The 15500-nt window shown below is 44.0% G+C and overlaps 1 protein-coding gene across 1 annotated transcript; it reads right to left on the bottom strand.

Annotated features, from left to right (window-relative positions):
• Positions 1-2518: 2518 nt before the first annotated feature.
• On the bottom strand, positions 2519-9176 carry LOC114022535 (putative olfactory receptor 52P1). Its single transcript, XM_027834614.3, has 2 exons — positions 9082-9176; positions 2519-4608 (listed from the first exon to the last, which is right to left on the bottom strand). The coding sequence occupies exon 2, from the start codon at positions 4562-4564 to the stop codon at positions 3626-3628; it is 939 nt and encodes a 312-aa protein (XP_027690415.2). The 5' UTR covers positions 4565-4608; positions 9082-9176; the 3' UTR covers positions 2519-3625.
• Positions 9177-15500: the final 6324 nt, after the last annotated feature.

A 15500-nucleotide genomic window follows, 5' to 3' on the forward strand; every position in this document is an offset into this window, starting at 1 on the left:
TGCCTACTGTAACTTCCACTTCATGTATCTGACGAAGTGGGTTTTAGCCCACGAAAGCTTAAGCCCAAATACATTTGTTAGTCTCTAAGGTACCACAGGACTCCTCAATGTTTCTACATAGCGATGGTTTGCATACTCTCTAACACTTGGACAGTTCCCTGCTCTCTAAAACTTGGAAAGCCCCTGGCAGGCTGGGCTGGTTTGTTTACCTGCCGTGTCTGCAGGTTCGGCAGATTGCAGCTCCCAGTGGCCACGGTTCCCTGCTCCAGGCCAATGGGAGCTGCTGGAAGCGGCACAGCCCGTGGGACGTGAAAGGTAAACAAACCAGCCCGGCCTGCCAGGGGCTTTCCCTGCACAAGTGGTGGAACAAGTTTGGGAACCACTGATCTAGACTGTTCTCAGTGGTGGCAGATGACAGAAGAAGGAGCAATGGTCTCAAGTTGCAGCTGGGGAGGTTTAGGTTGGATATTAGGAAAAAAACTTTTTCACTAGGAGGGTGGTGAAGCACTGGAATGGGTTACCTAGGGAGGTGGTGGAATCACCTTCCTTTGAGGTTTTTAAGGTCAGGCTTGACAAAGCCCTGGCTGGGATGATTTAGTTGGGGATTGGTCTTGCTTTGAGCAGGGGGTTGGACTAGATGACCTCCTGAGGTCCCTTCCAACCCTGGTATTCTATGATGCTATGATTTCTGCAAAAGTGAACAATGCTTTTTGTCTCATTAAATCCCTGTATGGTCTTAACTCCAGCCGGAAGACCAAACAGGTTCTCAATCTGTGTACCCAACAAAGAATAAATGGCACCTGTATCTAATAAAAAATTCTGTCCATATCCCTCTCCTTCAAAGTTCACATAAAACATGAACCTCCCCGACCCATCGGTGCGAAATGTGCCACTGTTGGGAGAGTTGGGGTGCCTGGCCTCCCTATAGGGAAGCAAATGGCTGTGGTAGCAGAGCACTGGGGTTTTCCTGTATGCTCAGCCAAACTTAACAAAATGTCTAGGGTGGACAAGGCTTATGGGCTGTCTCCAAATTTCCACCCATCAGAGATCAAGAACTTTGACTTGACCCTTGAAGAGCCTGTCTTCATTCACTTTCCCTTTTTGCTCTCCTTTAAAATCTTATTTAGGAGTAGCCATGGCTTCAAAAATGATTGCTTCATGAAGAAACAAACTTTTCAGTCTTTGGGCCCAATCCTTCTTTTGCTAATTTATTGCTTTTCTCAAAACTGTTTCCCAGGCCCTAATCAGTATTGCCTGGAAACCATATCTTCAAAGTCAGTAAATACTTTCAAGGGAGAGAGGAGGAGGGAGAGAGTGGGGGGAAGAGAAAAAGTGCAGAGAGAAAAAGTGGTGAGTAGGGGAGAGAAGAGAAGAAGCAGGGAGATGGGGGAGAAGAAGTGGAGACAGGAGGAGTGAGAATAGAATGAATTAGGAAGAAAGGAAGCCTAAGCCGAGGAAAGTACAAATAACAACCACAAATCTACAGGTAGGGATCTGGGGTCCAGAGCACCTGGAGCCCCCACCCAAGCCCCTATCCTGGTTTCAACAGGAGAGTGGGAGTTGCTGCCACATCCACTGGTGTGAGACCAGCGGTGCCAACTATCTTTGCCAGACATTCCAAGCTTGTGCTCCAGATTAACAGCCAACCAATTTTCCTACAGCTCTGGTCTGGTCAGGGGTGAAGAGCCTGACCTCTACCCATTCTTCCCCTCCTGGGTTACCCCCCTGGGAATCAATCTCGCTTTCCATGGGGGCTATGGGCATCTGCAGCTCTTCCAGAATTTCAAGCAACGAACCATGTAGGGACTGCCCAGAAGAATTCAAGAGAAAGATACTAGTAGAGATCAAGTTCTGACTCACCCTCCCTTGTAAGGCTACGACTCCCACAAATTGTAACCACTGTTCCCTTCTGCTCTCCCCACATGGTTTGAGCACACAACTTTTATTCTTACATTCACTGAGATCTGCCTAGATCTTATCCTGGAATTCCTTTGGTAAGGCTGTAACAGCAGATTCACTCTCGGTTTTTTGTTGTTTCAGTCCAGACACTACCAGCTCCAACCTGTTATTCTCAATCTCCCAGTAACACTCCTGCATCTGCAGTACCACTGTCTGAGCTACCCTCAGTCTGCATATATCTTTGTCTTTCTAAATGTTCTCTATTTTTGCCTTTAACTCCATTATCTGCTTAGCTGCCAACACCATTACCATATGCTTACAGAGCTGCAGGAATGCTCAGGGATAGATAAATCTCTGAGGTTTCCAAACACCATTGTTACGCACCTCCATGAAATCTGCCAAGTTCTTATACAAATCTTCTAGCTTTTATTTTTCTCCAAGTGTTCCCTGTCCTTCTGAAATATCTTTTTACCCTATACAGCTCCTGGCTAGCTCACCAAAATCTGTTACCCATGGTTTTCAGAACCCACAGGAGGGGCAACTTAACTATTTCACTCCAGGCAGTGTCAGGAATAAATCAGTTCTGTCTGATCAAGGATTAAATACAAGTAAGCATACTCGTGTCTAACACTGCAGTTTATTATATTTAAGTACATACAGACATAAGCAATAGGTTTAGAACATCCTAGATATTTACCTATCATCTGGAATGATATTGAGTAATTAACAGCAGGTTCACAATGGTCAGGTGCTCACAAGCTGGATAGACAGGGTGTCAGGAAAACCATCTCTCAAGATGTCTTCAGAGGATTACCTCAAAGCACACTGTATTAGCTGATCTTTTATAACTTCTACAAAACACATAGGTCATAATGACCCCTACACTATCATCACTTTTCCTAACTTTCAATAAACTTCCAATATCAGAGCCTTGTATACTCAGGGTTTACATCCACTTATCTTCTTTCATTCTCATTTATTTACATGTCTGTCCACTCTTCCCATTCTGATTAGCACAAATTGACAGCTAGATTTTGACCTTTCATCTAAAAGCCTTCTTTCCAATTAGCCCTTAACTATGTGGTGTTCTATTTTATTAATTGATAGTGGCTGAGTGCACATCTTGTGGTTGCAATTGGCTTCATCACATTCTGGGGTACACACCCCTCAAATCCTAGGAAACACAGACCATTCCTCAAAAACCCATAGTTTCACAACTCTGACCAACAAGCTCTAGTACAATATCTTCAATTCCTGTGGCATCTTTCCTGTTTGAGCACTTTCCAACTGAAATATAAATATTTGGTTTATCCTCCAGGCTTGTTGAAGGATTGGATGTAGAAAAATCAGGTACATTTTGCTCTCCGGATCACTGTATATATGATAAAGAAGTTCAGTATTGCAGTTGCTTTTTTTTTCTTTTGCTATCAAAAAGTATAGCTTCTGTTATCTTCTTTTGGTCACGGAAAGGCCGAGTGACAGGGTGTGTGGATGTGGGGGCTGATGGGTGACACTAAAAGAGGTCAGGTGATGGTCAGAGAGAAGTTAGTAACGGAGAGAGCAGTGCTTGGTGATGGAGTGATAAGAAATTAGGTGTGAGGAACTTCTCAGAAGCTGAACTTCCACAATGTTGAGTTAGCCAAATTAGGACAGACCACCCTTGATTAATGAGGAGATATCCTTTCACACTCCTGTCATACAAGTTAAAGTCAGTGGCCCCAGGTTATCACCTTATACAGGTGTATTTGCCCACTTTGTCACGAAGCTCTTTGGTTTTGACCCCATAAATGATAGGATTGAATGTGGGGAGGAGGAGGAAATAGAGGTTGGCCAAGATGATGTGAACATGTGGAGCAATACCCTGACCAAACCGATGTGTCAGAGTGGAAAAGAGGAAGGTAGGATAAGAAATCAGCATCACAAAGACGTGGGCTGTGCAGGTGTTCAGGGCTTTCTGGTGGGCTTTCTTAGAAGGGATTCTGAGGACAGCTCTAATTATCAGTCCGTAGGATAGGGCAATGAGTGTGAGATCTAACCCAATGATTACAAACACTAGCACCACGCCGTACATCTTGTTGATTGTAATGTCCCCACATGACATCTTTGCCACAGCCATGTGCTCGCAGTACGTATGGGGGATAATGCGGCTGGCACAGAATGGCTGCCTGCTCAGGAGCAGGGGCAGGGGCAGAACAAAGAGAAAAGCTCTCATTAAACACACTAGCCCTAGCTTAGCTATTCGTGCGTTGGTGAGGATGGTGGCATATCTCAGGGGGTTACATATGGCAACATAGCGATCAAAGGCCATTGTCATAAGAACAGCTGAGTGCATCATAGAACCCATGTAAAGGAAGAACATCTGGGTGAGGCAGCCACCCAAAGTAATGCTTTTCAAATTGAACCAAAATATACACAGTGCCTTTGGCATGATGGAAGTAGATGTGGCAATGTCTGTAAGTGCCAGCATGCAGAGCAGCAGGTACATCGGCTTGTGCAGGGTATGCTCTTTGCCTACAACAAACAGAAGTGTGAAATTTCCCAAAAGACCAAAAATGTAAAATGTAGAGAAAGGGATGGAAATCCAGATGTGGGCAGTTTCCAGGTCAGGGATGCCTTTTAGGATGAATGATGAGGGGTCAAAGGGGGTGAGATTGAAAGCTTCCATGAGGTTGTTTATGCATCGATCGAGTTCAGGAATGCTCAAGGTGCCTGTAAAGGGAGAGAAGCACAGTGAAGGGGGTTAAACACTCTATAACAAATAGTATGGTATATATTTTACAGTTATCACTAATCTAGAAATGGGGCTGAGCAGTGAGGTGGCAACATTTACAGATGGCACCAGATTATTTAGGTCAGAGTCAAGTCCAGAGAAGCCCTCAGAGGGAGCTAACCAAGCCAGGCAAACGGGCAGCATGATGGCAGATGAACTTCCATGTTAATAATTGCCACATATATGCCCACTGGAGGGAAAAGTGTGAACTCCTCAAACATCCAGCAAGGTTCTAATTTTACTCTATGAACTCAGGACAGGGACCTGGGAATCATGGTACACAGCTCTGTGAAACTCTACTCTCAGTGCAAGCATGGACAGAAACTCAGCAAAATATTGGGATCCAGGAGGAATGAGATGGGAAATCATACAGAAAATACAACGCCACAAGATCAGTCTGTCAATATTTCACCCTTTTATAGATGCCTCTGTGTAGTACTGGGCACCCTTTTCACACTGGGTATTGGAGAACTAGAGGGGTTCAGGGAGAGGCAAAGAGAATGATCAAGGGCCTGGTGAAACTGTAATACAGAGTGAGGTTGAAAAGACTGGGATTCTTACCTTACAAAGGAGATGAATTGGAGGGGACATGAGAAAATTCTATAAAATATTTACTGGTGGAGAGAAGATCAAGAATGTGTTCTTCCGATTTCATAACACAAGATCTAGAGGACATTCAATTAAACTGAAATGTGGCAAATTCAAAATAGATTTTAAAATAATGCTTTTTTTGCTCAATGCCCAATTAGACTTAGGAACTCATTGCCCCAAGATGTAGTTGAGGCCAAGAGACAAGTAAGAACCAGGAAGAATTTGAACATTTACATGGATAGTGAGACTATCCAGTTATGATTGTTATGGCTGAATACATATTTTGCAAAGCCTTTACGCACTCAGGACAGTTAGATCATCCCCCACATACACCTACTCCTGGGTTTCTTACACCTTCTTCTGCAGACCCTGGGGTTGTCACTGTCAGAGAGAGGACGCTGGACTAGATAGACCATGGGTATGATCCATGATGCAATTCTTATGTTGAAAAGGAGCCAAGTTTCCCCCATGGAAACAGACATTATTATGTTGGCCTATGACTTTGTGTTCAACAGAATTGGCACAAAGGGCACAAGGGTCAGACACTTTCTTGCGGGCACCCAGCTTGTCTGAGACATAAGTTACAGGTGTTAACTGACAAGTGTTGGCATGGACACTTCTCATGCCTGAATATTTATACAGTTTGCAGATGACCCAAAACTTGGTGGATCGTAAATAATGAAGAGCACAGGTCACTGATTCAGAGCAATCTGGATTGGTTAGTAAACTGGGTCGAAGCAAAAAATATGTGTTCTAACATAGCCATGTAGATATCTACAGCTAAGATCAAATAATGTAGCCAATGCTTACACGACGAGGGACTGCCGTAGCAAGTGCAACGACTCTGAACAAGATTTGGGGGAGTGAAGGGATAACTAGCAAAACATGAGCTCCCAGTGTGACCATGTGGCCAAAAGAAACAATGTTATTCTTGGATGATAACAAGGGAATCTCAAGGAGAAGTAGAGAAGTTATTTTACCTCTATATTTTACACTGGAATGATGGCTGTTTGAATCCAGTATCTAGTTCTGGTGTCCACGATTAAAGATGGATTTTGGTATACTGAAGAGGGTTCAGAGAAGAATCACAAGAGTTATTACAAGATTAGAAAACCTGCAGGGATAGACTCAAAGAGCTCAATCTGTTTAGTTTAACAAAGATGGTTAAGGGGTGACTTGATAGCAGTCTGTAAGTATCTACATGGGGAACCGATATTTTATAATAGGCTTTTCAGGCTAGCACACAGAGGTGTAACAGGATCCAATGGCTGGAAGTTGAAGTTAAAGAAATTCTGACTGGAAATAAGGTGTACGTTTTTTAAACAGTGAGAATATTTAATCATTGGAGCAATTTACCAAGGGTCTTGGTGGATTCTTCATCAGTTAGAAGTTTTAAATCAAGGTTGGATGTTTCTTTAAATGATCTGCTCTAGGAATAATTTTGGGGAAATTTTCTGGCCTGTGTTATACAAATTTTCTGGCAAGTGTTAACAGATTAGATGATCACCATGGTTCCTTCTGACCTTGGAAGCCCCAAACATGTCCCCAGGAGTCAGTTGGAGGGATTTTGCTTGCAAGCTCATTCCTGACCTTACTGAAGGCGTTTTGTTTCTATTCGTGACCGGGTTGAATTTAGCCCCATTGTGAGAAATTCTCATATGACTGCAACACCTTGGAAACATTACACGAGGTGTGTATTTCATGAGGCTGAGGGATCCCGTGAGGCACTGCATGGGTGAACATTTTAGGTGGGAAAAATAATGACTTGAGCCCATCAAATCTCCACACTGAGGAATGAATGTAGAACCCTCACCATTGACTAACCGAGCTGGCTTGCAAATGGTCCCAGAGCATCCTGGGTTTAACGTCTGTGTCCCAGTGGCCGACTGTTTCAGGCAGCTGCCAGTGTCTCAGTCACGTGGCAGCTGTACTTATCTAGACGCTCACCTGCCCCAGAGTTGCCTGCTAATATTATATAATGTATGTATGGGTCTATCACACAGGTGGTCAAACTATGGCCCGCGGGCCACATCTGGCTCATGGGACCATCCTGTCCAGCCTTTGAGCTCCCCGCTGGGGAGGCTAGCCCCCGCCCCTCCTGCATTGTCCCCCAGTGTGCTTTTGGAAGTGGGGCACCCTCGTATGGGGAAGGAGAGTAGGGACAGGGGTCAGAGTATGATGGGAAATTGAACCAACTGAGGAGGAAAGATCAGGCATTTCACTGGTGGAAAGAACCATTGAAGTTACATCATTAACATTCAACAACAACCTTTGGAAACAGAACTGAGTAAAGGTTGTGACACTGATGCTGAAGTTTTGTGTCTTGGCAGGGCAGAAAGACCCTGTGACCCCACTCCACCACTCAAACACACAAGGGCCAGGAAAGGTTCTCAGCCCTGCCTAGGACCAACAATCACAAACAACAATAGAATTTCAACCGCACCGCCCAGCTGCATGTGTACATGCCACTCAGTCCCCCCACAGCACCCAGTGCTGCTCAGCTGTCCCTGTACACCCCTGCCTGCCCACTACCATCAGCGCTGCCCACCTGCCCCCTTTACACCTGGCTCCCCACGCATATAACCCTCAGGGTTGCCCTCCAGCCTGTGTTCATTCCACACACTGCCCCACAACCCCCACCACTGGCCACTTGTCCATGTACACTCCTCTACCACCACAATTTACCATCCTGCCACACACAGATACCCCTCACCCAGGACCAAAACCAAGTGCCAAACCCCACAGAAATATCTCCTCAAACTAGGTTAAACTCAGTGTCTGCCTGCACTGGGGAAAAGGGGGAGATCAGCCTGGACTGCCTTTCTGGGGGTGAAGGGAACCCCAGCAGCAGCTCAGCCTGTGCAGGGAAGGAGAGAGGGACAGGCCCAGAAGAAGGGAGACAGGGTGAGGAAACTAAAAGGAACCCTTCCAGAAAAGAAATTGTTATCTTAATTGTTTTGAACCTCTAAGCTTGTGAGTTTGAGATTTCAGTAACTCTCCTGTCAGTTCACCATTGGTCCAAATGAGCTCACCCATCCTTAGAGGTGACAGGATGACTACAGTTGAAGTTACTGGAAGTTCATGGATGGTATAAATCAGGCCATTTATTTAAGTCCCTACAGATGGATTGAGGTTGAATTCCTGGCCGTGTCTGTAGTTTTACCACTGATCTCAGTGGAACCACATTCCCCCTTATTGTTTAAATTTCAGCTCCAAACTGCTCCAGGTCCTGCTACAGAGAGCACACTTCTGCTAGGGCACTGAGAGAATCTGAAGGAAACCCCCAATTTACGCGGCATTTTGAGACCGGGCATGAAAGATGGGGATTCCAAAACACACAGGGGCCCTGATTTTGCTCTTAGGGAGGGCAGCGTCAATCTGGAGTGACCCAGTGAAGGCAGAATGTGAGAGCAGAATCTGGAGAGTGTGTGACCCATTCTTGTTGTGAACCCTCTGGTAACGCCAATGCCCATGGCAGAGGCTTTGGCTGTACCAGATAACACCACAGTGAAGTTGCTGAATTGGAAAAATTGAACGAACCAGGGGAAAAAACACACAGCCCAAAAAAGGAAGCTACTGAATCAGACAGAAGGACACAGTAAGAGACAAGGAACTGATCTTAAAAACAAATATTTTTCTAAACTATTTCCAAAGCATTTGTAGTTCCAGTTTTACTAGGTAAATCCCTTGGTGTTTCTGACAATACTGAACAGTTCAAGTCTCCGTGCTGATGAATTTCTGCCCAGATTATTCTTGACTTGAACCCTGGAAGCCCTCCCGAGCCCTTAGCACTAACTTTTATGCCGAAACAAGCAACTCACCGAAATCCCTTGCAGAAGAGAGAGGGAATCTCCTTACAGTGTCCTTACAGTGACAGGAAGGCAGAGCTCTGAGAATCAGTGTATGAATCTCCTGTGTCTGAGACTCGGCGTGCTAAACAGCAACCTTTATGATTCCCTTGTACAGTCCCTGCGGACTCTCAGGTTGGCAGGACTCCCAGACAGTTCCCTCTGCTCCATAGCCAGTGGGAAGAGCAGGAAACAGACCCTGGAGAACTTCTGCCTGAGAGCCTCCCCCAGAACTGAAGAAATTATTTGCTAATACCAAGGGGTTCAGATTATCAGGGCAAACTGAGTCTTGGAGTCTGTGCAGCCTAGCAATTGGTGATGGCTTTCTTTTTTGTGTGTAATCTACTGCCATGTGCCCTATGTGGGGGAATGCTGCCACAAGATACGGGACCAAAAACCATTTTCAATAGATGGTAGAAGCTTAGAGCTGCATACACCCATGCAGTTGTAATGTCCAATCCATTACGCTCGGAAAAGTCACTGCCACCATGTGGAACCCAAATGATGTGATCCTTAATTAATACAGGCCAAAGGGCATGGAAAAGTCTTTTTTCTCCCAGGATTCTGGCATCAAAGGATTTGCCAGTAACCCTTTGTGAGGTCTAAAGTGGATATATTTCTGGCAGCTTCCAATTGTTATGATAGTTCATCTACTCTCTGCATCAGGGAAGTATCCAATTTCAATAGTGTTGGTCTTTCAGAAATCGATGCAGAAACAGGTTGCATTGTCCTGCATCAGAACTGTTACTATGGGATTTCTCCACTCACTTTTCGATTCCTTCACCATGCCCAGTACCAAAATGACCTGAAGTTCATCTCATATGGTATCCCACATTTCATGAGGGAACAGCCATAGGGTTTCCCTGATCTGGTGCCCTGGGACCATTTCACTATGGTGGTATTTTAGATAGGTGTGCCCTGCTGGGGTGAGAACACAGTGGTAAAGAATCAAACTACTGCAACCTCTGTTTTTTTTCCATCTACAGCCATTCCCCCATGCCTGGTGCCAGGTGCCTGGTGGACTAACTTGGGCTCTGGTTGGTATGAGTGTGACACGAAGCCTGTCTTAACCAAGCCGAGATCTTCCACAGACACTTCACTCAAAGGCACGCAGGTTTAGATAAAACAAAAAATAAATGTAACTACAAAAAGATAAGATTTTAAGTGATTATAAGTGATAGCAAACATATCAAAGCAGAATATCTAGCAAATAAACAAAGCCGCACACTAAGTCTAAGATATTAAATAGATTGGATATGAATTATCAGTTTTTTACCCTGGCTGGTGATACAAGCAGTCCACCAGGTTTCAATACACAGACTAGAAATCCTTTTAGCCTGGGACCAGCACTTCCCCCAGTTCAGTTTTTGTTCCTCCTGTTGCCAGGAGTTCTCTTGTGAGGGGAGTGAGGCCATTAGGTGATGTCACACCCCACATTATATAGCTTTAACATATGGCGGAAATCTTTTCTTCCAAAAACAGTTCCCAGACCAGTTTGTGGAAAAATATAGGTACCCAAAAATGGAGTTGAGTGTCATGTGGTCTGGTCACATGACCTTGCATGACCTGCAAAGTCATAGCAGCCATAAGAATGGCCATACTGGGTCAGACAAAAGGTCCATCTAGACCAGTATCTTGTCTTCCGACAGGTGCCCCAGAGGGAATGAACAGAACAGGTCATCAACAAGTGATGCATTTCCTGTCACCCATTCCCAGCTTCTGGCACACAGAGGCTAGGGACACCATCTCTGACCATGCTGGCTAATAGCCACTGATGGACCTCTCCTCCATGAACACATCTAGTTCTTTTTTTAAATCCTTTTATAGGCTTAGTCTTCACAACATCCTCTGGCAAGGAATTCCACAGGTTCACTGTGTGTTGTGTGAATAAATACTTCCTTTTGTTTGTTTTCAATCTGCTGCCTATTAATTTCATTTGGGGACCCCTAGTGCTTCCCTTATGAGAAAAAGTAATTAACAATTTCTTATTTACCTTCTCCATACCAGACATGATTTTACAGATCTCTATCATATTCCCCATTAGTCATCTCTTTTCCAAGCTGAAAAGTCCCTGTCTTATTAATCTCTCCTCATATGGAAGCCGTTCCATCCACATAATCATTTTTGTTGCCCTTTCTGAACCTTTTCCAATTCCAATATATCTTTTTTTAAGAGGGGCAACCGTATCTGAATGCAGTATTCCAAATATGGGCACACCATGGATTTATGCAGAGGCAAGATGATGTTTTCTGTATTATTATCTATCCCTTTCTTAATGATTGCAAACATTCTGTTCTCTTTTTTGACGGCCGCTGCACATTGAGTGGGGGTTTTCAGAAAGACTCACATCTGAAGTGCAGTCCAATATCACAGAATAGTACTTGTCACTCCTTAATCTTTTAATAATGACTTACAGGACTTCTTCACCAATAATTCAAGTATCTCATTCTGGATTCTTTTTTCTGCTGTAGCGATATGACACCTCCCTGGAAAGTATGCGTTACAAATGTCCCTTCATTACTTCATCGTACTTGCCTAGTAATTCCATGAAACCGAGGAAGTTCCCATTGTTTACCATAAAGAGCCTGTCAGATAAGCCTTGGAAAGCCATGTTACTTTTAGAAAGATAAAGTGTTATTGTCCTGAGCCTCTTTATAACGTTCTCCCACTGTTTTATCTCTTGCTTAATCACACATTGATGCTCCATGTTGATACAATTATTTTGTTTTCTCCTTTGCTCTGCTTTGACGCACATTTGGAAGGAATTGAAATGACTATAAAAGCGGCAAAAAGTCCTGTGGCACCTTATGGACTAACAGACGTATTGGAGCGTACGCTTTTGTGGGTAAATACGCACTTCTTCAGATGCATGTAGTGGAAATTTCCAGAAACAGGTATAAATATGCAAACAAGAATCAGGCTAGGGGTAAAGAGGTTAGTTCAATCAGGGAGGATGAGGCCCTCTTCTAGCAGTTGAGGTGTGAACACCAAGGGAGGAGAAACTGCTTTTGTCGTTGGCAAGCCAGTCACAGTCTTTGTTTCATCCTGAGCTGATGGTGTCAAATTTGCAAATGAACTGAAGCTCAGCAGTTTCTCTTTGAAGTCTTTTTGCTGCAGGATGGCTACCTTTACATATGCTATTGTGTGTCCAGGGAGGTTGAAGTGTTCTCCTACAGGTTTTTGTATATTGCCATTCCTAATATCTGATTTGTGTCCATTTATCCTTTTACATAGGGACTGTCTAGTTTGGCTGATGTACATAACAGAGGGGCATTGCTGGCACATGATGGCATATATCACATTGGTGGACGTGCAGGTGAATGAACCATAGGATAGGTGAATGTAGCACAGGTAGAGAAGGGGCTTGAGTGGACAAGAGCTCAGGAAGCGTTGCTGACATTAGATTGGGCCATAAGTCAGGTTAAGAAATGGCATCACCGATGCCTATAATGGGAATCATTTTATCTCTATCACCAGTGACATCAGAATTATTCTGGTCTAGAACATTATTCTGGAACAAATTGATAAATTATACAGCAATAAGTCACCAGGACCAGATGGTATTCGGCCAAGATCTCTGAAGGAATTCAAATGTGAAATTGCAGAACTACTAACTGTAGTCTGTAACCTATCATTTAAATCAGCTTCTGTACCAAATGACTGGAGGATAGCTAACGTGACACTAATTTTTCAAAAGGGCTCCAGAGGTGATCCTGGCAATTACAGGCCTGTAAGCCTGACTTCAATACCAGGCAAACTGGTTCAAACTGTAATAAATAAAAATATTGTCAGACATATAGATGAACATAATTTCTTGAGCAAGAGTCAACATGCTTTTAGTAAAGGGAAATCATGCCTCACCAATCTACTAGAATTCTTTGCGGGGGGGTCATCAAGCATGTGGACCAAGGGAGTCCAGTGGATATAGTGTACTTTAGATTTTCAGAAAGCCTTTGACAAGGTCCCTCACCAAAGGCTCTTAAGCAAGGTAAGCTGCCACGGGATAAGAGGGAAAGTGCTCTCATGGACTGGTAACTGGTTGAAAGATAGGAAACAAACAGTAGGTATAAATGATCAGTTTTCAGAAGGGAGAGAGGTAAATAGTGGTGTCATAGAATCATAGAATATCAGGGTTGGAAGGGACCTCAGGAGGTCATCTAGTCCAACCCCCTGCTCAAAGCAGGACCAATCCATAACTAAATCATCACAAACAGGGCTTTGTCAAGCCTGACCTTAAAAACTTCCAAGGAAGGAGATTCTACCACCTCCCTAGGTAACGCATTCCAGTGTTTCACCACCCTCCGAGTGAAAAAGTTTTTCCTAATATCCAACCTAAACCTCCCCCACTGCAACTTGAGACCATCACTCCTTGTTCTGTCATCTGCTACCACTGAGAACAGTCTAGAGCCATCTTCTCTGGAACCCCCTTTCAGGTAGTTGAAAGCAGCGATCAAATCCCCCCTCATTCTTCCCTTCTGCAGACTAAACAATCCCAGTTCCCTCAGCCTCTCCTCATAAGTCATGTGTTCCAGTCCCCTAATCATTTGTGTTGCCCTCCGCTGGATGCTTTCCAATTTTTCCACATCCTTCTTGTCATGGTGGGGCCCAAAATTGGACACAGTACTCCAGAAGAGGCCTCACCAGTGTCAAATAGAGGGGAACGATCACGTCCCTGGATCTGCTGGCAATGCCCCTACTTCTACATCCCAAAATTCCATTGGCCTTCTTGGCAACAACGGCACACTGCTGACTCATATCCAGCTTCTTGTTGACTGTAATCCCCAGGTCCTTTTCTACAGAACTGCTGCCGAACCATTCGGTCCCTAGTCTGTAGTGATGCATGGGATCCTTCCGTCCTAAGTGGAGGACTCTGCACTTGTCCTTGTTGAACCTCATCAGACTTCTTTTGGCCCAATCCTCTAATTTGTCTAGGTCCCTCGGTATCCTGTCCGTACCCTCCAGTATATCTACCTCTCCTTCTAGCTTAGTATCATCTGCAAACTTTCTGAGGGTGCAATCCACATCATCTTCCAGCTCATTTATGAAGATATTGAACAAAACCGGCCTCAGGACCGACCCTTGGGGCACTCCACTTGATACCGGCTGTTCCCAGGGGTCTGTTCTGGGACCAGTCCTATTCAACATAATCATAAATGATTTGGAAAGAGGGGTAAACAGTGATGTGGTAAAATATGCAGATGATACATCATTACTAAAGATAATTAAGACCCAGGCTGACTGTGAATAGCTACAAAAGGATCTCTCAAAACTGGGTGACTAGGCAAGAAAATGGCAGATGAAATTTACTGTTGATAAATGCAAAAAAATGCACATTGGAAAGCATAATCCCAACTATACGTATCAAATGATGGGGTCTAAATTAGCTGTTATCACTCAAGAAAGAGATCTTGTAGTCACTGTGGATAGTTCTCTGAAAACATCCACTCAAAGTGCAGTGGCAGTCAAAAAAGCAAACAGAATGCTCGGAATAATTAAGAAAGGGACAGATAATAGAACAGAAAATATAATGTTGCCTGTATAAAAATCCATTGTATGCCCACATCTTGTATACTGTGTGCAGAGGTGGTCACCCCATCTCAAAAAAGATATATTGGAATTGGAAAAGTTTCAGAAAAGAGCAACAAAACTGATTAGGGGTATGGAACAGCTTCCGTGTGAGGAGAGATTAATAAGACTGGGACTTTTCAGCTTGGAAAAAAGATGGCTAAGGGGAGATATGATTGAGGTCTATAAAATCATGACTGGTGTAGAGAAAGTAGATAAGGAAGTGTTGTTTACTACTTCTCATAACCCAAAAACTAGGGGTCACCAAATTGAATTAATAGGCAGAAAGTTTAAAATAAATAAAAGGAAGTAACAGCCGTGTTAGTCTGTATTGGCAAAAAGAAAAGACTAACAAATTGGTTAGTCGCTAAGGTGCCACAAGTACTCCTTTTCTTTTTGTAAAAGGAAGTATTTCTTCACACAATGCACTGTCAACCTGTGGAACTCCTTGCCAAAGGATGTTGTAAAGGCCAAGACCATAACAGGGTTAAAAAAAGAACTAGATAAATTCATGGAGGTTGGGTCCATCAATGGCTATTAGCCAGGAAGGGCAGGGATGGTGTCCCTCACCTCTGTTTGCCAGAACCTGGGAATGAGAGACAGGGGATGGATCACTTGCTGATTCCCTGTTCTGTTCACTCCCTCAGCGGGGCACCTGGCATTGGCCGCTGTCGGAAAACAGGATACTGGTCTAGATGGACCTTTGGTCTGACCCAGAAGGGTCATTCTTATGTTCTAATGTTCTTATGTAGATAAAGAATTTCCGTTTTGTTTTGGTCTCTCTATTTCACTGGCAATGATTCTTGAATGTTGAATTGTGGATCACC

This window comes from Chelonia mydas, chromosome 1, assembly GCF_015237465.2.
Source record: "Chelonia mydas isolate rCheMyd1 chromosome 1, rCheMyd1.pri.v2, whole genome shotgun sequence".
NCBI classification, from domain to species: Eukaryota; Metazoa; Chordata; order Testudines; family Cheloniidae; genus Chelonia; species Chelonia mydas.

Coding starts and splice junctions, on each gene's coding strand:
- LOC114022535 (XM_027834614.3), bottom strand. CDS start 4,564: ATGGAAGCTTTCAATCTCACCCCCTTTGACCCCTCATCATTCATCCTA.